At 48.3% G+C, this 24,267-nt stretch overlaps 1 protein-coding gene and 1 long non-coding RNA gene across 3 annotated transcripts in view; both read left to right on the forward strand.

The window, feature by feature from the left end:
- Window positions 1-10,982: 10,982 nt before the first annotated feature.
- Window positions 10,983-15,525, forward strand: LOC142818627 (uncharacterized). The gene is made up of 3 exons (XR_012896187.1): window positions 10,983-11,904; window positions 12,043-12,146; window positions 15,437-15,525. It is a non-coding gene; the product is annotated as an uncharacterized LOC142818627 (long non-coding RNA).
- An 866-nt stretch (window positions 15,526-16,391) lies between these two features.
- Window positions 16,392-24,267, forward strand: part of LOC102447293 (cytochrome P450 3A24-like) — a 33,929-nt gene continuing 26,053 nt past the window's right edge. The window contains exons 1-3 of one of the 2 annotated variants that reach the window (XM_075899638.1): window positions 16,392-16,462; window positions 18,827-18,980; window positions 22,052-22,145. In XM_075899638.1, coding sequence (XP_075755753.1) covers window positions 18,910-18,980; window positions 22,052-22,145 — 165 coding nt within the window. In that variant the 5' untranslated portion in view covers window positions 16,392-16,462; window positions 18,827-18,909. Of the gene's footprint in view, window positions 16,463-18,826; window positions 18,981-22,051; window positions 22,146-24,267 lie in introns of those variants that run through there. The other variant, XM_025179009.2, reaches the window with a different exon arrangement.

Below are 24,267 nucleotides of genomic sequence, written 5' to 3' on the forward strand. Positions count from 1 at the left end.
GTTTTCAAGTACCTAAAAGAGTTTTTACAAGGAGGAAAGAGAAAAATTGTTCTCCTTGGCCTCTGAGGATAGGACAATAAGCAACAGGTTCAGTTGCAGTGGGAGAGGTTGAGACTGGACATTAGGAAAAGCTTCCTGTCAGGGTGGTTAAATACTGGAATAAATTGCCTACGGAGGTTGTGGAATCTCAGTCATTGGAGATATTTAAGAGCAGGTGGGATAGTCATCTATCAGGGAGGATCTAGATGGTGCTTGGCCCTGCCCTGAGGGCAGGGGACTGGACTCGATGACCTCTCGAGGTCCCTTCCAGTCCTAGGATTCTAGAAGCTTAGTTTGGAATCCCCCCACCTTGTCTCCTCATTTCTCTCCCTTCACCTCCCTTCATGCTGGGGCTGGTCTGTCAGAAGGACTTCCCTTGCTGGGAAGATGTACAATGCCCCATCAAGAAGATCAGCTTTAAAATGTGGTCTCACTGCAGCTGCCACTGCTAACATCTAATCAATGGCATCACAAATGTGGCATCTCTACCCTGTCCCTGAAGGGGTCTTTGGACTGCACTGGGCACTTGGATCGTAGGTGAGCCAATATTACCTGCCTGGAGGTTTGAGACGAGGAAGGAACACGTTCCTCGGCAGTGCAAAACACCTTCCAGGCGCTAAGGACCAATAGAGTCTGGGCCCTTATTTCAATTTGCTCCTTTGTGGCAAAATCATTTTCCAGTTATAATTGGGTGAGAAAGAGAACAGCTGGACAACCTGCCCCTTGATGCGTTATTTGATTGCACGGAGAGTGCGCTAACCTTTCAGTTTTTTTCTCAATTGCTGTGTGCTGTAATTCTTGCTATGAACTATAATTCTCTCTCTTCGCTGAGAAATTACAGAGCATCGAGGGGGAAACGCTCTGGAGCTGTCGGCACGTCAGGAGCAGAGCTATGAGTGACTGAACAAAAATAGATTCTTTGTTCAAGGAGAACAGCACATTGTGTCACTATGCAGAAGTGATAGGAATATGCAGACTTGATGGACTTGGTTCTGGGGCCCATGAGAAGGAGGCAAGAAACAAATGCCAACACGGAGTTGTTCCCTGAGACTGCGACCCTTGGAGAGAGTTATACATCTCATGCTTGCCTGGACAGTCTCTATGCTACGTCTATACTGGGCTCTCTTGCGCAATAAAATATGCAAATGAAGTGAAGTGTTGAATATTGCTGCGCCTCATTTGCATACTTAATGAGCCACCATTTTGTGCAAGGGGGTTTTGCACAAAAAGGAGCCATCTACACAGCTCCTTTTTCTGCAAAAGCCCTTCTTGCGCAAAAGCCGTTCTGCCTGAAAAAAGCCCCTTGCACAAAATGGCGGCTCATTAAGTATGCAAATGAGGCATGGTGATATTCACTGCTTTGCCTCATTTGCATATTTTCTTGCGCAAGAGTGCAGTATAGATCCAAGTTCAGGAGTGAACAAGAGGCTCATTGGAAGATGGAGTTGGTGGGAAAGTACTTTTCTGCCTGAGAAGCATTGTGAAGGATAATCAAAGGTGGGACAATCAGCTAATCTAATGTTGCTTCATTAACAGGTGCAACGTGTTCCTTTCTTCTGGCAAGATGGTTCTATGTTTCAATATGATCTTTTCAAAGGGCAAAGGGGAAATTAGGACCTTTGTGTTGGCAGAAGGGCAATGGGAGAAGGGCATCATGGGATTTCTCTCCCGCTAGTCATCTTCTAGCCTCACCTCCTCTGGGCAACACGCAGCTGTTCCCACAAAGTTCTGTTCAGTCTCATATTCGCTGGCCCAAATGGCAGGAAGCCCATTGTCATGCTGTCTGCAGTGACTCACGAGCAAGAGTGCCATCCCCGGGACTGACAGTTAAGCTGACAGGGCTCAAACCCCAAACTGCTTGTGGGCTCCATCATTCGATTTCACCAGCCCAGAAAGCGGTGTGATCGTCTCAGGCATTATACAACTTTAACACAGATGCTCCCTTGGGGCATCCAGATCCATCTTGCCACCTCAGCAAGCTTGGCTCTGTGATGGGTGGTCACTGTACACCAGAGATCGCAAAATATTCAAGTTACTCCCAGTTCCAAAGGTCCAGCCACTTACACCCGCGTCCCATCCCCCAGTCAATTTGCACTTTCGATCTCACACCGGAGACAATGCTTGTAGCCAACCTTGTAATAAACTAGCTAAGGGTTTATCCACCTGGAAAAAGAAATAAGAATGATTTACAAGGTTAAAACAGATAAACATATACCCACAAATAAGTCGCAGTGTTAGGGCTCAGAGGGGGAATAGAGCTGTGGAAATAGGCCAGCTCTATATGCCCAATAAGGCTAACCCACGTTTGTCCTGGGACTCTCTAGCTTTTGTTTAAGAATCTTGGTCTCTCAGGATACATCTACACTACATGTTTTTGCGGCAGAAAATATGCTAATGAGGGACTCATTAGCATAAGTCACAATCTCATTAGTATATTGTCTGGAGTTTCTTTTTGTGCAAGAGGTTTTTGCACAAAAAGAAGCAGTGTAGCTGCTTCCATTTTGTGCAAAATCCCCATTTTACGTAAGATCCTTATGCCCGGATCCAGAAAGCAAAAGCGCGTCCAGCAAGAGAGCATTCACACTTCATGGACACTCTTGTGCAAGAAGGCTCTGAAGGCCTTCACAGAATGGCCATCAGAGCACCTGTGCATTTTCGGATAGGCTCTTTTTGTGCAAGAAACCCCCTACGGAGCGTCCACATATGCTTTTTTGCACAAGAGCTGTAGCGCAAAAAGGAGTTATGCCTCATAGAAGGAGGTTTACCTACACTTCAAAAAGCCCTCTGTTCTGTCGATTGACTGTAGATTGTCTAGCGCAAAAACGCACTTGAGGTTCATGCTTTGCGCAAAAACCCTGAAGTGTAGACGTAGCCTCAGTGTTCAAGAGAATGGCACAAGCGCTTCTGCCTAGAAACACTCTGTGAGTGGGCATGGGGTGCAGCCAACAGGGTCTTTGTGCCACAATGACCCATTTGGGTTCAATGGGCCTTCCTGCTGGGCAGGGGATGATGTTTTCCCTAGAAATCCAACATTTTGCATTAGGTGACTTTTTTTCCCCTGTTTGGTGAGTTGCAGCGTTTCAGGAAAAAAGCATTTGACAGTTTTACAGCAAACATTTAAGTATTACTTCATAGCGTGGGAGACAGTCATTATAACTAGGATTAATACATTCAGCATCCTACAAGCCTTCCATAAAGTCTAAATACTAAACAAATTCTGATAAGTCATATCTGTTTTAACTGTAGTAACCCACAGCTGAGCCAGACTGGTTTCCAGGTATGCACTTATCAGAGTTCAGTGGAACCAGGGCATGAGCTGGCAGCTAGTCTGCCAGCAATACACCCACCAATCCCTGGGGGAGGCTGTTGCACCATTTGCTAGAGTTGATTTTACTGGTTGTATGTTTCCTCTTCTCCTTTTTCTGACACCTCCCCAGTTTTGCATGCTTTCAGAAATAGCTGTCAATCTAGGAAGTTCTCTGAACACTGTAAGTTCCATCTCCCTTTTTGGGCCCATCTGTGCTACAGCTGCAGCTGTAAACGCTCTAGTCACCATCGCGAGACATAAATTCATGTAGCATTCGTTCTGAAACCTTGACATGTGCATGGAAGCTGCCCGCTGGGATCTTGTACTCAATCAGCTTGTGCCCCTGGAATGGGATTTTTTTTTTTTTTTTTTGCATTCACACATTCTAACCATGCTGCTCATCCATTTCTGAATCAGTGCCATTTGGGAAAATGAAGGCAACTATCTGGCAGTGTGACCTAGGGTCTAGCACCCTGTGAAGAAGGACACAGAACAGCACCAGCATGATATGGGGCAATGCACTCTGGGATGTACGTGGTGCTGAGAAATACCAGAAAGGAAGACAGACCAAAATGTATAGACATGGACAGGGTGTCCTGTCCATATTGCATAATAAGAGTGCTAAACTGGTTAACCGCTGAACCATGCACCTGCCAAAGACTCCAGTAGGGGAGAGACACTGCTAGTTACCACCACCGTTACTAACTATGCCCTGTGCAGACACAGTCAGACCACGCCACTAACTGTAACAAACATATGAGTGGTAGGGGACCTTTCTCTGGTGTTCCATCTGAATCTTGAAATGTTATTTTGACATTAGTGGGAGCTCCCTGCTGGTTTTAACTGGGAGCTCAGACTGAAGCACCCTGTATCCCCGAGCTAGAAAAATCATCTTTTTTTTCACCTGGTATCTATCTACTGGAGGTTCACACACATCTTCCTATTCAGTGGTGTCCTGGGGCTTTATTTCTTATTCATTAGGGAATGTAGTGGCACCCTGTCTGTAAAATTCCAGAAACAATGGCATGGTCAGGAGAGTTAAGAAACCACTTGTACAACCACTCACAGAGCCGGAGAAGAAGTGTCCTCAGGAATCTATAACATCCTCCGTAGCTGGGGACACTTAACCCCCCAAAGAGACCACGTCAGTTGCAAGACTTTTTCTAATGTTGTGCTTAGATCCCGTGGGACAGAGAGGCTGGTACTAGCCTGGTGAGGTACTCAGCCCCAGTGACGAATGATTGTTTGTCCCTAGCCTAGGTCAAGGCCATATGTGGTATGTTCCATAAAAAGGGTGCAGTCCTGTGAGGAACCTGCACAGTGTGTACTGTAAAACTGCTGACTCCCGCTGCTACCAGCATTCCTCTTTTGAACAAAAAAGGAAATGACTTTCTATTGATCTAATGTTACTTCATGCAGATTTTGCAATACCTGTCACATGAGATCAGGGGAAAGTCTTGCCTACGCGCTGGTTACTCAATAACACAGCTAGGGAGTGCCGTGTTTACTGATCGCCTTTCATAGCAGTAGGGTGCTGTTAGTGGCACGCTTGCCATAGCAGCAGAAGGAAATCTCTTTGGACCAGTGACTAGCTCCCCCTGCCTGTGGCATTGTCACTGCAGCCATAATGCAAACAATAACACAGCCCTATCCCAGATGGGCTCTCGGTCAAAAGGCTGACACACCCTACATGCACACCTCTGGTCCTTCTCATCAGCAGACAAGGGCCTGATTTTCCTTCATAAAGGTCCTTATGGAGCTGGCAAGCCGTCTCAGCAAGATCTTGAGCAGAAAAAATGACTCCCTCAGCCCTTACCACAGCACCAGCCTAGCTATGTATGCCTGAGTCCCTCTAAAGATGAAAGGCCATGTTCTGGCCTTTTCTGGTTTGCACCCCATTGCGTACAATGGGATTGCACAGGATGTATGTTAGGACATGGCCAAAAACCTGGACTGATACACCTTAATAATCTCATCCTGAAACACTGAGGACTATTCAGTCAAAGCATTGAAACCCTTCAAGTCCCCAACATAGGTAACCCCAAAGTCTGGATAACTTACCCTTATTCTCTAGAGGCCAAATAGCTGGTTTCCTTAATCATAGAACCTAAAGGGAACCTCAGGAAGTCATTAAGTCCAGTCACTTTGCACTCATGGCAGGACCAAGCACCATCTAGATCAGGGGTTCCCAACTTGGGGTATGCGTCCCTCCAGGGGGTACGAGAAGCTTGTCAGGGAGTACAGGGAATATTTGGTAAATAACTAGATTATCCTAATTGAAATATTCCAAAAGTAGTAGTGTTCGTGAAAAAAGTTGTGGATTCTAGAGTCTAGAATTTATGTCCTTTCATATTGAATAGGGGGTACGGGAAGGTTTTCTAAAAGCAAAGGAGGTACGGGGACCGAAAAAGGTTGGGAACCCCTGATCTAGATCATCCTTTGACAGGTGTCTGTCTAACCTGCTCTTAAACAGCTCCAATAATGGAGATTCAGCAACTTCCACAGGTAATTTATTCCCGTGCTTAACCACCCTGACAGTTGTGAAGTTTTTCCTAATGTCCAACCTAAACCTCCCTTGCTGCAATTTAAGCCCATTGCTTCTTATTCCATCAAAGGTGAAGGAGACTAATTTTTCTCAATCCTTCTTGTAACACCCTTTTAGGTACATGAAAACTCTTGTCATGTCCTTTCCCAGTCTTCTCTCTTCTAGACTAAACAAACCCAATTTTTTCAGTCTTTCCTCACAGGTTATATTTTTCTAGACCTTTAATCATTTTTGTTGCTCTTCTCTGGACTTTTTGCAATTTGTCCACATCTTTCATGACATGTGGTGCCCAGAACTGGACACAATACTTCAGCCAAGACCTAATCAGCGCAGAGTCAAACAGTAGAATTACTTCTCATTTCCTTCCTACAACATTCCTGATAATAAATCCCAGATGTTTGCTTCTCCCTCTCCTCCCCCAACAGCATCACTCATATTTAGCTTGTGGTCCACTATGATCCTCTGATCCCTTTTTGCAATACTCCTTCCTAGGCTATCATTTCCCATTGGTTGAACTCCGGCCATACCCGCTGGGTCCTGCACTTCCTGGCAGAGCTTTAATATACCTCAGAGGCTCACGGTGACCTTCCCACTGCCTCTTGCTTCTCTTGAGGTGTGTCTAGACTACATCCGTCTTTCGACAGAGGGATGTAAATGAGGCACTTCGAAAGTGCAAATGAAGCTGGGATTTAAATATCTCGTGCTTCATTTGCATAATCGAGTCATGGTGCTCTTTCAAAAAAGCGCTATTTGGAAACTGAAACCACAGTCTAGACGCGGTTCTTTCGAAAATAGAAGCCTTTTTCGAAAGATCCTGTAAACCTATCCATATTGCTCATCACCTAATAAACCATCTTGTTAGTCTTTAAAGTGCTGCATAGTCCTGTCTTTTGTTTCAGCTAGACCAGACTAACACGGCTGCATTTCTATCACTATTCTACAAAAATGAGTCATGGATATTCACATTGACAGCCACAGATGCAGATACCTATGGATATAAAGCAACTATCTGCAAATTTGTAGAGTTTGTGATTTAAAAAATTGTATCCACATCTGCAAAAATGAGCTGCAGTTATCTGCATCTATATCTGTGGATGCCGATATCCATGGATATAAAACAGGTATCTGTGGATTTGCAGGGCTCTACCCTGGTCACTGTTGCTGTCAGCTTTTTCAGCTGACAACAACAGTGGCATTTTTGGTTGTGAGGTGGCATTTTTGGTTGTGATTCTGTCACCCAGGAAGCTAGGACAATTTTTAGTATATTTTTCGGGCTGATTCTCATTTGTTGACAATCACCCCTTATGAAGCAGACTTGGGAAGAAATATCCCGGCTTTCACCTTCGTGCAGAAAATCCCCCTTCCTTCCTTGAGCCCCGGTCCCCTATGGGAGAAGGAAAGGTCCTATACTCTTTCAGCATGCTCCAACCTAGAAATGTAAAGGAAAGACAAACAGCTTTCCGTGAACTGATTTTCTTTCTGGCTGGTTTGGAGCAGCATATGAAGTCCCCTTTCTCAGAAGGAAATGTAATTGCGAGAAAAGATTCCTGTGCAATCAGTGAAAATCCAGCACTCTAGGGGGGCAGCCTTTCCGTATGAGCTTCACAAAGCAGCCACTGGAAGTCCTTTGCTAAGACTTGGCCCAGGAATTTGGATTTCCTCTTCTGAATTTGGTACATTAGCTCTGCTACAGAGAGGCCATTGTTAGGGTTACTGCAACTAATTGTTGCAGGAAAGATATTTCTCTGTAACTCTACAAAGCCTTTCTGTGTGAGCTGCTCTGGTGACCTGCCCTGTTGTTGTTATTCTGTTTCAATGATGCTTGACAGTAACCTTTTTTTTTTTTCTTTTTTTTTTTAAAGTCTGATAATTGCAGAGAAGTTGGTTTCCAATGTGTGATAGCAGCAGTGACACCTTCTGGTAGGAGACTCTTCTGTCTTCTGATCTGTTCCGTAGCCTGTGAACCTATTAGCATCTGTCCTTGGAACAGAAGCCCATTCTGTAGGTAGGGGAACAATTCCGTGTCGGGAAGGTGCTACATTGAACTAAAACCCTGTTTTGTCTAGTGCCTCATCTCTGTCTTACTTTCTACCAGGGCCAAGCAAGTCTCCCTCCTTGGAGGAATTGGCTTTGCCATCAGCTGCTCTCCTGTGAATCAGAGAGGAGGGGGGTGAAAATTGAAATACAAGCAAAGGTCCCACTAATGCCTCTGGGAAAATGCAGAAGTCATTAGCAGAAGTTATTGGAAAATCAAAGGGATCTGTGTGTGGGAGATGGAGTGCAGCCAGCCCTTATTTGGGATATTTACTGCTCTTTTATAGAGCTGAGCCTTCTCAAATGGCTTGCTCTTCAAAACTGAACACTGGCTATTTTGTCTCCCTCCCGATAACGATCGTCTCTCGTCTCCTTTCTATATTCAGCGGGATGTTGTATGAAAAGTGGGAAGACTGGCTCTAAAGGTGGGGCACGATTAGCATTTTTGTGGGGCTTGTGAGGAGAGAAAAATAAAAGAGCCAGATTGTGCAAGGTGGACAAGGAAGTGAAAAGTTAAAAGGCACGTACAGGAGGTATCTGGTCCCAAACACTCATTGGCAGCCCTGATCTGCAGAGAGTGGCACATTAGCTGCAGCCTTGGAATTTGGAAATTGGCCACGTTCCCGCAGTAAATGGTCTAACTAGTTAGCAAATAAATCACCGGCCACGTTGCAGCAGCAAGAAGCTATAGCTCTCTGTGATCTTGTCCTACCAAAACATCACTTGAACCCTCTTTTGGGTGGGCTTTAGCTAGGGGGTTTCTGCCGTTGCAAAAAGTGGCACTGGATGTGTCTGATCATGTAAAAACAAGCATTTGGATGCAATACTGGAGTTTCCTGAACCTTCCTTACTAACTTAGCCCCCGGCGGTCAATCCACACTGCAGCTGGGAGTGTACATGGGTGGAGAGACGTCCCAATGAGACCCAAACTGGCAGGCATGCTACAAAGAGCAGAATAGATTCTCTCAAGTCCGCCCAACTCCCTGAGCTTGAGAGCCTGAGCTACAACATGCCCCCGATAAGTTTAGCCAGCTGACTCTAGTGGGAGCCCCGTTACTATGTGTATTTCCAGCTTTGAGCCGTACGTTTCTGTATGCTCTTCTGGCGATGCCCACAAGGCGTTTAGCCGGCACATGAGGGCCAGGGACAAGGCAACAGTGAAGTGGAATGGACACTGAGCTCACAATAAACACTGGGAAAACGCCTGCCCTGTCTACACTTGATACACAAAAAGGGAAGGGCAGAGATGCTTGAGGATCCCAGAAAGAAGAGCCAATTAGAGAGGGGTCAGCTGGGGGGAAGTGGGTCTGGGACAGGTCAGTCTGGCCAGGGACTGCCCTTTTCTGGGGCTCATCTCTGATCTTTCCCAGCCCAGATGTGGCTAGAGTCCTGGTTCCTCTTGATCAGTGACTCAGTGTCTGCCCAGAAAAGCTCCTCCCCTTCTCACTTTCTGCTTGCTTCTGGCAGGTCAAGGGTGGCCGTGGTGGAAATTTGACTCCAGCTGCACCAAGCAGCACCGATACCCAAGGGCTCACCTTCATTAGTGCATAGCCCTGGGTCAGGGTATGACTGACTTCCCACTGGGTCTACAACCGGGAGGCGCTGAGCAGGCTATGAGAGGGGAATGAGCCCCAAACAGCAGATGGAGTGGGGTGGGCAGTGAGTTATGGGGGTGGGAACGTTGGATACGGTGCAGACACTCCTCTGGCCTCATTGATTGCTGATTTCTCCTTTGCAATGAACAAAGCTCAGACGTCTGCTGACTTTTGCATGTGAGTCAGCAGCCTGTGGTATAAGCAACATAGGCTTTGCTGGAATGATCTTGTTCTTTCCTCTCCAAATGTCAAAACCCGTTCCCATTGAACTCAACAGTAAAACTCCTTTTCATTTCAAAGGGCACAGGATTTGGCCCCAACAAGAGATGAGAAATTGTGATTTTGATCATTTGCTTATCTGCCCAGAGACAGCTCTCCTGCATGTTGTTTTGCCTCCGCTATGTCATGCTGAAGGAAACAATAAAACAATCAATGAACATCATCTATGCTTTTTTTTTTTGGCACATTTTTTCATGTTAGCATAATGCAAATTCAAGCTTTCATCTAGAGCAGAAGTTCTCAAACTATGGTCTGAGAACTCCGTTCAGGTGAACTGAGGATAGGTAATTAACTTTTTATATATATAAATTGCTCTTACCCAAATCACTAATGGTACAAACAACATTTGGCAAGATCATTAAGTGGTCCCCTGAGACACTCAGCAATTTTCAAGTGATCTGTGAAAAAAAAAAGTTAGACTATAAAAACAATCAGGATACCTCACTTTGTTTTCATTTGCTTCCTATTACTTATAATAGAGGAGGATGAAGAAAAAAAAGAACGAAAACTGAGAAGGGGTGTGTGTGAGAGATAACGTTCTTTTTCTTGACTGGGTTCCTAAGGGAGGCCAAAAATGAAGCTGTGTTCAAGGCTCCACTAACTCTAAGGGCATATTTCCATTTCTGGGAAGATTGATGCTGTGGAGGTGGATTTGTTGGTGTTTGATTTAGTGGGTTTAGTAAGGACCTGCTAAATCGAATGCTGAGATCTCCCCCGTCCACCTCAGAACTCTTTGCACTCGTGAGGAATAAGGAACGTCAATGGGAGAGTTTCTCCCATAGACCTCCTGCTGTGGAGCTGCCCTCAAAAAACAATGCAAGATACTTCGACTCCAACTACACAATTCACATAGTTGGAGTTGCATATTTTACACTGATTTTCTTTACCAAAGTAGATTTGGCCTAAACCCTGGAGGGAAGAGGCAGGGGCAGAAGTGGCAGGAAGGCAAAACCTCCCTGGCAAATCACTAACAACTAAGATCTAGTGGGGGTGGGGATGTAACACCCCAAAAGAGGGATTGTGCTATGAGTTTGGTGGGGGAGGTTGGGATTTTTTGTTTTGGTTTGGTTTGGTTTTTTGCTTAAGGAGAGCTTGGGCCTATCCTGAGGTCCACTATGTAAATAAGAGAAAGTAAAACCTGAGTGAAGGGAAAAACCTTACGGCATCACCAGACTGGTTTACTTCAGGCCCCCTGCCACCCAAGGGGAGACATTGAGGCTGACCTGACAAAGAAAGTGCCCAGCCACACTTCACAGGAGAACAGGACCTACCAGACAAAATGAATTGCCTTTTGCAATCGCCAGCCTGAAGTGGATGTGAGTATCTCCAGGACACAGGTGACAGAAATCCGGCTGGAAAGCCCTTTGCTGACATTCATAGGTTGTGAACGTACAAGCCACTTGCTGGATTTGCTAAAGGGCCTTTTGGGCTCTGTGAGATGATTAACAACCAATGAACTTCCCCTCAGAACCTCACACTTCCCAGGTCGTCCCAGAGCAGGAGCAGATAAGTCACCAAAACCATCAACATCTAAACCGTGTGGTGGCTTGGAGGAAGCACTGTTGTTATCTATTTTGGACAGCCTGGGTTCATGGTTCTTGCTTGCCCATGCTGGGCTGGAAGGGACCTGCTCTGCCATGGACAGCACTCCTGCATCTGAGGTAATGCAGCCGGGAGAGTCCAGATGCAAACTGGGAAACCAGCTCTGTAGGGAGAGGTTAATTCAACCATGCACGCAAGAGAAAGCCTGCTGAGGGCTGAACAAAGAACTCCCTCCCCCACTCTAGGATACTGAGAGAAACGACAAGCAACCACAAGAAGCATTATGTCATCGGGACAAACTCCCAGAGCCTGAAGCAAGGACTCTGTTACTTATTAGCCCCTGAGACCTGATATAATCTTTGGTGATGTCACTTTATGGCCCTGAAATAATTCTCCTGTGTGGCCAATACACATTTCCGGCAGGCTGTGAGGGTCCCCACCTGACAGCTGCACACCCGATGCCATGGAGATGATCCCTTCATCCAATTTTTCTTTGCAGGGAGGCAGAAACGATCGCTGTGAGGGGTGACCTCCCCTCTTCACTTCAGTGGCTGCTAATTCAGGTGCCAATAATGATACTTTAAATGTCAATGATTATTGTTAACAACAGCACTGCCTGTCGTGGTTTATCACTGTCACCGCATGCAGGAAAGGAATGGGAGTAACACACTGAAGATCTGCCCCCTCTTCTCCTTTTGCAGAGACCTTTAATAACATCACCTGCTGGGGCTGATTTTGGAGGCAGTTAGCTGAAGAGGAGGCGGTGAAGAGGTTGGCTGTGGGGAATTAGTGCCCGTCAGGTCAGGTCAGCATCCTTTCTGATGGATGCTCCCACCACGCCCCTTCTCACTCTGCAGGGCTTGCCGTGCTCCCTGTTCAAGCCCCAACCTGGCAGCAGATCACTCTATAGTCCTCGCTTTCTGGAGCATCCCCTTCCCACGGGATCTGCTGTCCATTCCAGATGGCATCCAGTCCATGGCAGGTCCTGTGCCACTTCCCAGCCGCTGGAAGGGAAACTTGGACCCACCCATTATTTCAGGTTCCAGCCCAAGGACTTTAAGTCTGGCAACTGTGATCTGCTTGCTCCCAGACCTTGTGGCCCTTTCCCTGAAGCTTTTCCTACTTTCTTTCTCTATCTTCTGCCCTCTCCCCTTGATTTACTACCCAAGCTCCTCCCTCTCAGGGAGTTTGTGCAGACAACTTCCCCTCTATTGCCCCAAAGAAACTTCTCTTCTCCCACGGAGCAGCTGAAGATTACTTCCCACCCCTTTCCATTCTCAGCTTCCTCCCTTCATGCAGGCCTCTGCTCCTCCTTCCCAAGGCAACTTCTCCTTCCAATAGACTTGATTGCTCCCTGACTCTCTGCCAGCTGCCGCATATCAGGCTGACATAATTTAACCTACTTTGCCTTATGTGGGGTGGGCATCTCATCACAGGGCTCCAGCTTCCTAAAGTTTGGGAGACCCTGCCCTAGGCCATGTACACGACAAAGTGTGGTTGATACATGCTACATCATCATACACAGCTGCCACCTTTTGCATACTCCTGGGGTGCGCACACAATTTGAGGCTCGTACCAGCCCTGTGCATCCTCACCAAGAGTAGTTGCATTGATGGAAAACGCTGCCCACAATGGGTATCCCAGTGTGGCCTGGGTTGCCATCAGGTGCAGTCACTTGTTGGGTATTTTTGCAATGCTTTGTGGCATACCGGCTGTTCACCCAGGGATTTCTGGGAATGTGGGGTCAAGTTTCCACAGTGCCACCTTCTCCATCCCTCAATGCTTATTCCAACTCAGCATTCCTGTGCTGCTTTTTGCTCTCTCCACCCGCTCTCTGGAAGAAGCCTGAACCCTGCAGGGCTCAGTGCTATTCTAATGACCGTTGCTAAGCGGGACACAGGTGTGTACTGTATTTGTGGGCTTCACTATAACCAGTTGTGAGAAGGGAATGAAGAGGAGATGTTTGACGTCAGTGACAGAACCCAGCAAATAAAAAGCCAGAGCGCTGTTGGCATTCATGAAATACACTCTGCGGTGACTTCCAGGCCCAAGATATGAGCACTGCTTGGTGGGATCCCATAGTAATTCAGGTCTGAGGTGACAAGCAGTGGCTGAAGACCTCTTGGGTGCAAAAGGCCACATTTCTGGCTGGTACAGAGACACCAGAATGAGCCGAGGCATCCTGGGAGCTTGTAAAACCAGCTTCGTATCAGTCCATGGCCATGCAGTTTGGAGCTGAAACATCCCACATGGGGGCCATTGGTATTCAGGTGCCCAGGGTGCTATTTGTCTCCTATTGCACGTGACTGTGGCTCTTGCGATGTGCAGGAATCAGTGGCTGGTGTCCTGAGCTGGGACCTGTCTCCCTGTTTGGGCCCGTGTGTCCATCTCTGTGGCTATACAAGTGCTGCTGGATCTACTGAAGCAGGGTGTTCCCATCTTGCAGAGCATAGGACTTTTCCAAAAGCTGCAAGGAGGGACATTGTCCCCTGACCAGACCTTTCCTATTGGCAATGCTGAAAGGCCAGTAGTTGTTATGGGAGACCCAGCCTACCCATTAGTGCCTTGGCTCATAAAGCCATACACTTGTCTGCCGTGACACCATCCAGTAAAGAGTCTCCTCCTAGCTTGGCAGATGTAAGATGACTGTTGACTGTGCTTTGGTAGATTCAAAGGTCACTGGCAATGTTTACTGACAAGGCTGGATCTCAGTGAGGCAAATATTTCTGTTGTTAGAGGTGTGTGTTCTGCACTACGTAATATCTGTGAGAAGTGAAGAGAGAAAGGGTAGCGGTAGGGGAGTAGTTTGAAGTGAACTCTGCTGAATTTGAACAGTCAGACACAAGGGATATTAGAAGAGCCAACCACGGCGCTATAGAGTTCTTTTAGCAGTCAGCCATAGCAGTGCTGTGTGTTGCTTTTAAGAACTTGGTGTGTACAGGGTTTAAATACGAGTGGGCTATTGACTCCCGTGATTAATTTTGTAAAGTGGCGTTTATCCTTGCTGTGAACTAATAAACAAATACCAAGTTTCCAAAAATATAACTTTATGGTGTGCAAAGAAACAGGAGATCTTAAAGTGCAAATACCCACATTACATACACTCTAGCAGCATTGTAAATGGGGGTATGTCTACACTGCATACTTATTTTAAAATAAACTATTCCAGAATGGTTATTCCAAAATAGCTTATTTTGAAATAGCACGTCTACATTGCAGGGGAGCCTCAAAATTAGTTGGAAGCAGCTTCCCTAATGTAGACATGCTATCTCAATTTAGAGCCCCAGGAGTCACTGGGAACGAATAACTTAGAATGGCCCCGGTAAGGGGCTATTTTGAAATAGCAACAATGGAGCATTTACACACGCCTTATTTCAAAATAGCTATATCAGAATAGGTGTTATTCCCCGTAGAATGAGCTTTACAGATTATGGAATAAGCCGTCCATTATTTCGAAATTATTTCAAAATAACGGAATGGCTGTGAAGACACTCGCATTGTTATTTCGAAATAACACTAATTATCTCGAAATAACGGTGCAGTGTAGACACACCCAGGCTGACCCAAACCCAAGAAAATGATACAACATGCATATTAAAAACAGATGACAAGGGTTCATTCATGTGACAAAACATGCAGTGCACAGTGCCTGGGACTGCTCCCCGGTCACTGTGAGTCTAGTCATGGTTCTTGTTTTGCCCAGGTGTGCAGTGGCCGTGGGTAAAGATTCATGCCCATGCTGCCACGGGTGCGTTGGGGGTTAGAGGGAGCAGTGACCATGGAGTTTCCCAGGGATTGCAAAGGCTGCTGCGCGGGGGTCTTTGTGCATGAGGCTCAATAATGTTCTGCGCCGTCGACGACTGTTGCCTAACCGAAGTTGTATTTCCTGCTGCACTTCCCACTACTCCTTTCTGTCCTTTCACCCCTCCTTCTGCAACAGTTTTCTCCACTCCTTGCCCTGCACCCTGCTTTCTGCTACCTGCCACCTGCCCCAGTTCACTTCTCCATTCACTGTCAGCAGCTGCAGAGGCCTGATGGATCTCTCAGAACATACCCTTTCTGGTCTGTTTCTTTTTTTCTCCTGACCTGGATCAGATGTTCAGGAGGCATTGAGTGGACATCCTAAAAGGCTGCCATGCCAGAAGTTGCTGAAACAGCCTTCCATTTACAGTCATAACAGGAAGGATGGTAAGTCTCAAAATTCCCTTGCATTATTCCCTTTCATCAGACGTGGGAATGGTCACTTTAGCATTGGAGGACTTCATTACAGCACCGCACCGCAGCACAAACCATTATCAGCACTGACACATGGTGGGGCTAGCAGCAGTGTGGGATGGTCTGTTGGGTGAAGGATTAACCACTGCATGCCTCTGGGTGTGAGTATAAGGAAAGTGCAGTGAAAATGGCCAGTATTTTCACAGGCAAGTGGTGCTTTGGGCTGACATCCCACACCCTAGATGACAAAGTCACGGAGAACCCAGCTGCTTCTGATATTCCAAAGCTGCCCACGACCAGATGCTGCTAACCTGCCTAGCAATGGTGCCAGCACAAGTCACCACTGGCAGAGTGGCGGAGGACAGTGTCCTACCACCGAGAAAGAAACAAGGCCTCCTTCCCTAGCAATGGCCAGGAAAGGATTGCAGAATAGCTCCATGAACGTTTCATCAAGATGGCACAAGACAATAAAAGGGAGGGAGGAGTATGGATATAAAGTACTCCACGTGCCCTCCCCCTGATACCCTCACCTAGCCCAACAGGCCATAGAATAGCTGAGCCGTCACCTCTTCTTCCTCTGTCCAAGCACAGGACACTGATCTTATGCAGACAGTACAATCCAGACAGCCGGAATAATATACATTTCTTTCCTAGGCAAGTGAGCAATTGAGTCAATGCCTTTTGTTCTCTGACATGCAGAGGGGATGGGTGCCATTTTTAAGAGGGTGAGAGGGAGAGAGGGAAGGTTTGAGGCAATAAAAAGGTAAAATAGCACTGGGGTGGAAGGAATGCACATACTCACTCACCTGGGTTTCCTTTCCCTTCCAGAGCAGTTCCATCTGCACTTGTCTGGTGGGACTGGCTTGGCTCCGACACAAGTTCATACAGCTCCTGGCTGGCTTCATGGTTTGTGTCTCTCATTGTTTCCTCCCACCCCAATCCTCCTCCTCCTCACTGGGCACTTGCAGGGGTCTCCAGGTCAAGTTCTCACTAAGGGTGTGTCTAGACTACATGCCTCCTTCGACGGAGGCATGTAGATTAGCCAGATCGGAAGAGGGAAATGAAGCCGCGATTAAAATAATCGCGGCTTCATTTAAATTTAAATGGCTGCCCCGATCTGCCGATCAGCTGTTTGTCGGCAGATCGGGGCAGTCTGGACGCGATGCCCCGACAAAGAAGCCTTTCTTCATCGACACAGGTAAGCCTCGTGAAACCAGGTTTACCTGTGCCGATGAAGAAAGGCTTCTTTGTCGGGGCATCGCGTCCAGACTCCCCCGATCTGCCGACAAACAGCTGATCGGCAGATCGGGGCAGCCATTTAAATTTAAATGAAGCCGCGATTATTTTAATCGCGGCTTCATTTCCCTCTTCCGATCTGGCTAATCTACATGCCTCCGTCGAAGGAGGCATGTAGTCTAGACACACCCTCTCTGTCCAGTCAGATGTGGGTTCCTTGCCAAGTATGTCATGTAGTTGTCTGGAGAAATGGCAGATCTGCCAACATGTCTTTATTTTTACCACTACGCTGTTGAGGTGTGTGTGTGTGTGTAAATATATAAGATATTTATCAGAGCTTAGCCCATCGTTGCAAGCATCTGACCATGCGAGATAGAGAGAGAGACAGAGATCTGTCATGGTCAGACGCTTGCAAAGGTGGGCTAAACTCTGAGAAATATCTTCAAAGCCCCTGGAGTTTTTATAGCTTATTGAGGAAGGGGGTGATGGGAATGTAAGCCCTGGTTGTGTTCATCAAAGTGGGCCCTCGGGAAAAGGCATTTTAAAACAGACTGGGAGGGGCAATAAATAGGGGGAGGAGCGGGCTTCCAGTATCTGTGAACCCTGGTGAGTGTAGTTCAAAATTATGACTACAGCATGCACTGCTATAGAGGCCCAGCACAGGGGGACTCCACCATGCAAGAGGCCTGAAGGCCTGGCTGGGGGTGTGGGGCTGAGGCTAGGGAGAAGGGTCCTACCACCGGTAGCAAGTGTCTGACCTACAGCATCCCTGCAGCACAGCGAGGGCCTGAGAAGGAGTTAGTATTAGAGCTGAACTGATCTGATATTAATTTAATTGTCTTTCTTTTATACAGGAATTAGATACAGTGCTCTTGTCAGCTACTTGCTAAGCTATCTGCCAAAAAACTAGTTTTCAAAATGCCTTAGTAGCCTGTAGAAAGAGGAGATGTTGGGGGACAGGAGAGCCAACACCCCTCCCGATTTGCTGCTTGGATTATACGGAGCATGCTCAGTAACACTGCTGAAGCTGCTGTCTTGGTGCCCCCATGCCCTCACTCTGCCCTCCCCCGCTATTGCAGCACACACAGGTCACCCTCTCCCCTTACCAAAATCTGAAATGACCCCCCTGCCCTTCAAACTAACTCCCAGCACTGTTCTATATCACAAGCTAGTTCAGAGTTCTTAGACCCCCTCATCCCGCTCTCCACTCACCCAGCTGTTCCTGTCAGCACTGGGGTCGATGAACAGACATGGCCCGTTGGGTGAGTTCACTGTCACTGATTAGTGTAGCCTTCTACTCCCAGGCTGTGTCTAGACTGCACCCCTTTTCCATAAAAGGGATGCAAATTAGACACATCGCAATTGCAAATGAAGCGGGGATTTAAATCCCCCCTGCTTCATTTGCAAAAAACATGGCTGCCACTTTTTTCCGGCTCGGGGCTTTGCCAGAAAAAAGCGCCAGTCTAGACGGGGATCTTTCGGAAAACAAAACCTTTTCCGAAAGATCCCTTATTCCTTATTTTAAGAGGAATAAAGGATCTTTCAGAAAAGGCTTTATTTTCCAAAGAACCCCGTCTAGACTGGCGCTTTCTTCCGGCAAAGCCCCGAGCCGGAAAAAAGCTGCAGCCATGTTTATGCAAATGAAGCAGGGGGGATTTAAATCCCCGCTTCATTTGCAATTGCGATGTGTCTAATTTGCATCCCTTTTACGGAAAAGGGGTGCAGTCTAGATACAGCCTCAGAGTCAGGGCAATGAGGTGATCTGTGGGCAGCATTTCAAGACTCCACAGGGCCCCTCTCCAGCTTAGGAAAGAGGAGAGGCAGCACGAGGAAGCTGACCGGTAGGGTGGCTACATGCCAACGGGCTTTGCCAAGGCCCCGTGGAGCTCGGGATGCTGAGGGTAGCTATGCAAAGTGAAAGAGAATGTCGTTTTCTCAGGATCTCAAAGGAGAAGCCCATTTGAGGGTTAAAGATTGTGCAGTGAGAGTACATAACAGACAACTCAGTCATGTGACCAGAAATATCCCTTGCAGGGAAAAACTGCTGGAGGGCTGAAAAGCAGCAGAAGCCTCTTTGGAGCCCAGACTTGTTCGCCTGGAGCAGGCAGAGAGTCAGGATGAATTTCCTTCCGAGTTTATCCCTAGAAACCTGGCTTTTGCTCCTTGCCTTCTTGAGCCTCTTCATGCTGTAAGTAGAACCCATTGCTTGTGTTAGGCTCCTGGACAGGGGATCTGCAGCCCTTGATCAGTACTTGAGAGGCCTTTGGGAGAATTTAGGGGAGGAGCAGATCAACTTTTCCCTAGAGAGGAAGAAGGGGCCTTCGTCACAGAAAGGAAGGGCAAGGCCTTCATGGGACGTCAGGGAGCTCCTTTCAGTTGAAGAAAAGGAGAAATGTGCAGAGGATAACACATAGAGGGAGAGGAATTTTTGCCAAACAAACTCAGCAGAAGAAACTCTGACTGGATTGCATCTGGCTCAGTGTAAGCCGAGCTGGTCCTTTGGGTCCGTGGTTCCATGGCCACAGCATCCTCCCGTCCTGGGGTCCCCAGTTTGGGTTGGCTAGCGATACAACGATTGAACCTGTCTCTTGTCCTTTCCATCAGGAGCCTTAAGGCAGGCCTGCACCACCATGGTGCGGCTCCAGCTCGGCAGTGTAAACACTTGCAGCAGCAGCCGAAGGCATTTTCCCTTCAAGGGTACATCTAGACTACGGTTTTTTCCGAAAGGAGATATGCAAATTTGGTGCTAATTTGCATATCTTCCTATTGCTTTTTCGAAAGCGGGTTTTTCGAAAGTGAAAGTAGTCTGGATGTATTTTTTTCCAGGGAAAAACCCCTTTTTTTGAAAGAGCCTGTAAACTTCCTTATTTTAGGAAGAGCGGTGTTTTCGAAAAAGGGTTTTTTGAAAAAAACGCATCCAGACTACTTTCACTTTCGAAAAAAGCAATCAGAATAAGATATGCAAATTAGGTGCTAATTTGCATATCATCTTTTGATCGCTTTTTCAAAAGCAGGTTTTTTCAAAGTGAAAGTAGTCTGGGAGCGTTTTTTCAGGGGGAAAAAACCCTTTTTTTCAAAAGAACCTGTAAACTTTTTTTTTTTTTAGGAAGAGTGTTTTTTTCAAAAAAGGGTTCTTTTTTTTAAAAAAAATTGTCCAGAATACTTTCACTTTCAAAAAAACGGCTTTTGAAAAAACGCTTGGAAGAAGATATGCAAATTAGCGTAGAATTTGCATATTTCCTTTTGGAAAAAAAAGCTTAGTCTAGATGTACACCAAGAGATGGTAGCTCTCCAGCCCTAGTGGTGTCCCTAGGGGCTTATGGTTTAACTACATCTCTCAGAAGGTGTGAGTTTTTCACACCCCTGAGTGACATAATTAGGTTGACCTAAATTCTAGGTGTAGATCAGGCCTAAGAAAGATACCTACTGCGTGAGCGGCCTGCAGGCTCCCTGCTAGACAATGTGAAGCAGGCAGCATGGGCTTTAATTGCAAAAAAGAGCAGCCCAAAAATATGAGAGGCAGTGAGGTCTAGTGGCAAGGAACCTGACTCTCTTGGGGGCTTCGGTCAAGCCACACAGACCCAAGTGCTCAGACTACAGCTCTGTCTACAGAGCCCTATGGCTGCCTTGAGCCATTGAGTCAGACTGAGGAGTTGTTTAACTGCAGGGTAGACGTTGAGGTGCAGGCTGCTGCTGAGTTCCCTGCAAGCTGCATGACTGTGTGGCCGCACAGCTACCTATTTAGCCCCACCCAGGCGTTCCAGGAGGCCACATGGCAGGAGCCAGCAGCAGTCAGGGAAGGCCCATCGCCTAGTCCACCCTTTAACTTGCTGCCGCCGGGAGCCCTGGCCCCAGCCCCACTTCCCATCCCGATCCTGCTGTGGCTGGTCTGGCACCAATCCTGGGGTGGCTTGACCCTGTCCCCAGCCTGGCTGCAGTCAGGGCAGCCCAGCCCCACTCTTGCTGTGGTGCCCCAGCCCTGCCAGTGCCCCCGACATGGCCAGGGAGGCCTGGTCCCGGAGCTGCTCCAGTGAGGAGACGTGCTGTCCCACCCTCCAGCCCAGATGCTGCTGTGAGGAGAACTGGGGGAATCCTCTCTCATTGCAGCAGCCCCGAATCACCTTCCTTCACTCCAAGCCCCGCTCAAACTCAGAGCCTCTCTCCCCAGGCAGAGCCCTCACCCCCTTTGCAGACCAACCCTCCAACCCCGCCCCACCCCAGAGCCTGCATCCCTAGCCAGGGCCCTCACAGCCTGGAACCCCAACCCTCTGCCCCACACACGAGCCCCTTCCCACCCTATGACCTCCTCGTCCCCTCTGCCACGTGAATTCTGTTATGTGTACCAAGATGGAGGGGATCTGTCGCTTGTCACCGCCACACTGCTGTGCCTAACACAATTCATTCCCCTCGGGGTGGGGAAAATTAGCGAGAACCCTGGGCTGCAGCCCTGGCTCTAGGGCCCTTGGAGGTCCCAGGGATCCAGAGCTCAGACTGCAGCCTGATCCCAAATGTCTACGCCACAGTTAAACAGCTCTTAGCCCAAGTCATGTGGCACAGGCCAGCCGTGTGTTTTTAATTGCCATGTGGCAATGCCCTTCGGTGCCTGAGTAGTTGTGCCTGGAGAGAGGAAATTCACTCCCTAGCCCAGTGCTAGGGTGAAGGACAGCTGCCATCAGGCGCCCCCCCCCCCCCCCATAGGTAGGCACCCTCCATAGGTTGGCGCCCCAGGCAGCTGCCTGGCTAGCCCTCCCCCCCCCCCCCATCTGGCCCTGGTCACAGGATCAGCATAAAGTGGCCCAGGTCTGGCTTTCTACAATAGGGGGCATGTGCAGATCTCTTGCCATGGCTATTAGCTGTTCATAGTTCAGCCTGAAGCCCCTATGTCAGTGGTCTCCAACCTTTTTACACCCAAGATCACTTTTTAAATGGCAGAACAAGCCAAGAGTGAATTTCCTCTCTCCAGGCACAACTGCCTGGCGTGTGACTCTCTGGGCTCCAGAGGCAAGGAGAGGACACTGCTAGAAGGAGAATGGCACAAGAAAGTAAATGCAACTGCAACACGCTTGTCCCTGTCCCATTCATCGGAGAAAGACAGACAGACAGACAACTAGCCAAAGCCCTGCTCCTGCCTTCTCGCCATTATTTCCGCAGTACCTCAGTGACGGTGGCAGTTGTTCAGCTCCTCCGCACGAAGGCCATTCCCTTCCTGGCCTTCAAATGGCCTGTGGCTCATGTCTTTGCTCTCCGTTTACTCTGCAGCTATGGGATCTGGCCATACAGATTCTTTAAGAAGCTGTGTATCCCTGGGCCGAGGCCGCTGCCTTTCATCGGAACATTCCACGAATACCGGCATGTGAGTAGTGGCAGTTCCGGCTCCATAGATGCATATGCGCGGGAAGTAACATCCCTGGGTTTGGGGCCCGATATCGCCACTGCTGGCCCTGTGTAGGGGTCCCAGCTGCCAGCCTGAGCCCAGGGGTCCCAGCTGCTGGCCCCGCACTTTGGGACTCTGATGCCGGCCCCAGGGTCCTGGCTGTCAGCCCTGGGCTTCACTGCCTGACCCAGAGGCCAGCCCCATGCCCGGGGCTCCCCAACTATTCCCATCAGTGGCCCTAGCCTGGGGCAGTGAGGGTTGCAGATGGAGATAAGGGGGGTCCAGCTCAGCACCTGGTATAAGATATTACCCCCGGGCACTGGCCAAGATGAGCAATGTTTCACCCACCTTTTTATTCTCAACCCCTCTTTTCCACCCTAATTTTTCCTCCTCCACTCTTGGTTCATCCCTGCAGCAGTAAAAGGCCTTTGGAAACCAAAAACTTAAATCCACAATGGTCCCAGTCCTGCTTGTTAAGGACTGGCCTCCTGCGTGGTCGTGGTTTGCATTAGCTCCCAAAGAGAAGCCAACGCCCATCACTGCGAAGACCTCGCTTCTCCTGGATACATCTATCCACACAGACACTGGAGATGTGATTTCCCACTCAGGAAAATAGAGCCAGTGCACTGCAAGTAGCAGCGTAGTCATGGCAGCCTGGCCTTGCCACCCAAGGTCTCTGGTAGGATTGTTCTCTGGATGACTAGCTGGCCCCACTGCCCATGTCATTCTAAATATGACATTGAAACTTTACACCTGATGACAGGATATACGTTCACTTGAGAGACAGATACACAGTGTGCCATCAGAGAGGGTGTGGCGGGCCACTTCCGCCTGGCCCTCCCGCCGGACCTCTTATGTCCAAGGCCCTCCGGCCTTAGTCGGAAACACAGTTTAAACCTGGCTCTTTAAAGGCAAGGCCAAGGCCCTCCGGCCCGAGTCCAAAACACAGTTCAAGGTTGTAGCGGGGACGCACCCCAGGTAGGGGTACCTGGGCCCACCCAACTCCACCGGGTCCTGGCCCAGGGCCCTGTGAGTGACTGGATAGTGTGTCACTCCCTTGGCGGGGTAATCCGACCAAAACGCGCCGAGGTTCTCGGGACAGAAGAGGCAGTTCCCGCTCCTGCCTTGGGCCACTTCCTACCTACTTCACTGGGGTTCCTTCCCATGTACTCGGCCAGCTTTCTGCACCCTCTGGGCTGGCGTCTCCTTGACGGGCAGCCTCTGAGATGCACCAGTTCACCTCCGCATCCCCACCGGCCTCTTCTGGAGTCTCTGGTGACAGCTGTGCGGGAGTTCCCTTCACAGGTCCTTCTCCTCTGGCTGCCACACCTGACTGAGTCCTTCCCCGGGCTTTTATAGTGGAGCTACAGCTCGGGCATGCTCGGTAGGGCTGCGGGGGAGGGGCCTCTGCAGCCAGGTAACCCTGGCTGGGCCCTGCAGGCTTAGTGAGGGGCTACCTCGCCCCGTCACAGAGGGCTTGCCCCTAAAATGTCCCTTAAAGTAAAGCACTGATCCTTTATTTCATGTGGTTTTCCCTTATTTCCATCCAACAAGATGGTCGGTGACACTGTTAGACTGTGTGTTTGGATTCATATTAAAGCCAAGTGTACACTAAAGGAGAATGTTGAATGAAGATACACAACTCCAGCTATGTTAATTATGTAGCTGGAGTCATTGTACCTTGTTTCGAGTTTCCCCACCATCCCAACAGTGGGAGACCAATGAGAGCAAACACTCCTATCTGTTTCCCTTACTCCTCACAGAAGCAGGAGTACCCGCCCCCAATAGGGGTGCCCCTGAGTTTGACTCAGCGAGTCTTAACTAGACCCACTAAATCAAATTCCAGAGGATCAATTGTGGCAGCATCAATTTTCCTTTTAGTGAAGACATGGTCTAAGAAGCTCAAGTTAGAACTGCAGCAGAGTCTGAGTTTTAACTCTACCTGCCAACTCCTGTTAAAACTACAGCTGCCTGGTCTTCACTGGGATTTTATCTTGAGTTAGCTAACTCAAGAACACATCTGTTTTTGGCAGTAAAGACATATTGGTTCCTCAGGGCAAGCACCTTTCCCCTCTGCCCACCTGCCCCATCTCTCCATTTT

The sequence above is a fragment of the Pelodiscus sinensis genome, chromosome 16, assembly GCF_049634645.1.
Source record: "Pelodiscus sinensis isolate JC-2024 chromosome 16, ASM4963464v1, whole genome shotgun sequence".
Classification (NCBI taxonomy): domain Eukaryota; kingdom Metazoa; phylum Chordata; order Testudines; family Trionychidae; genus Pelodiscus; species Pelodiscus sinensis.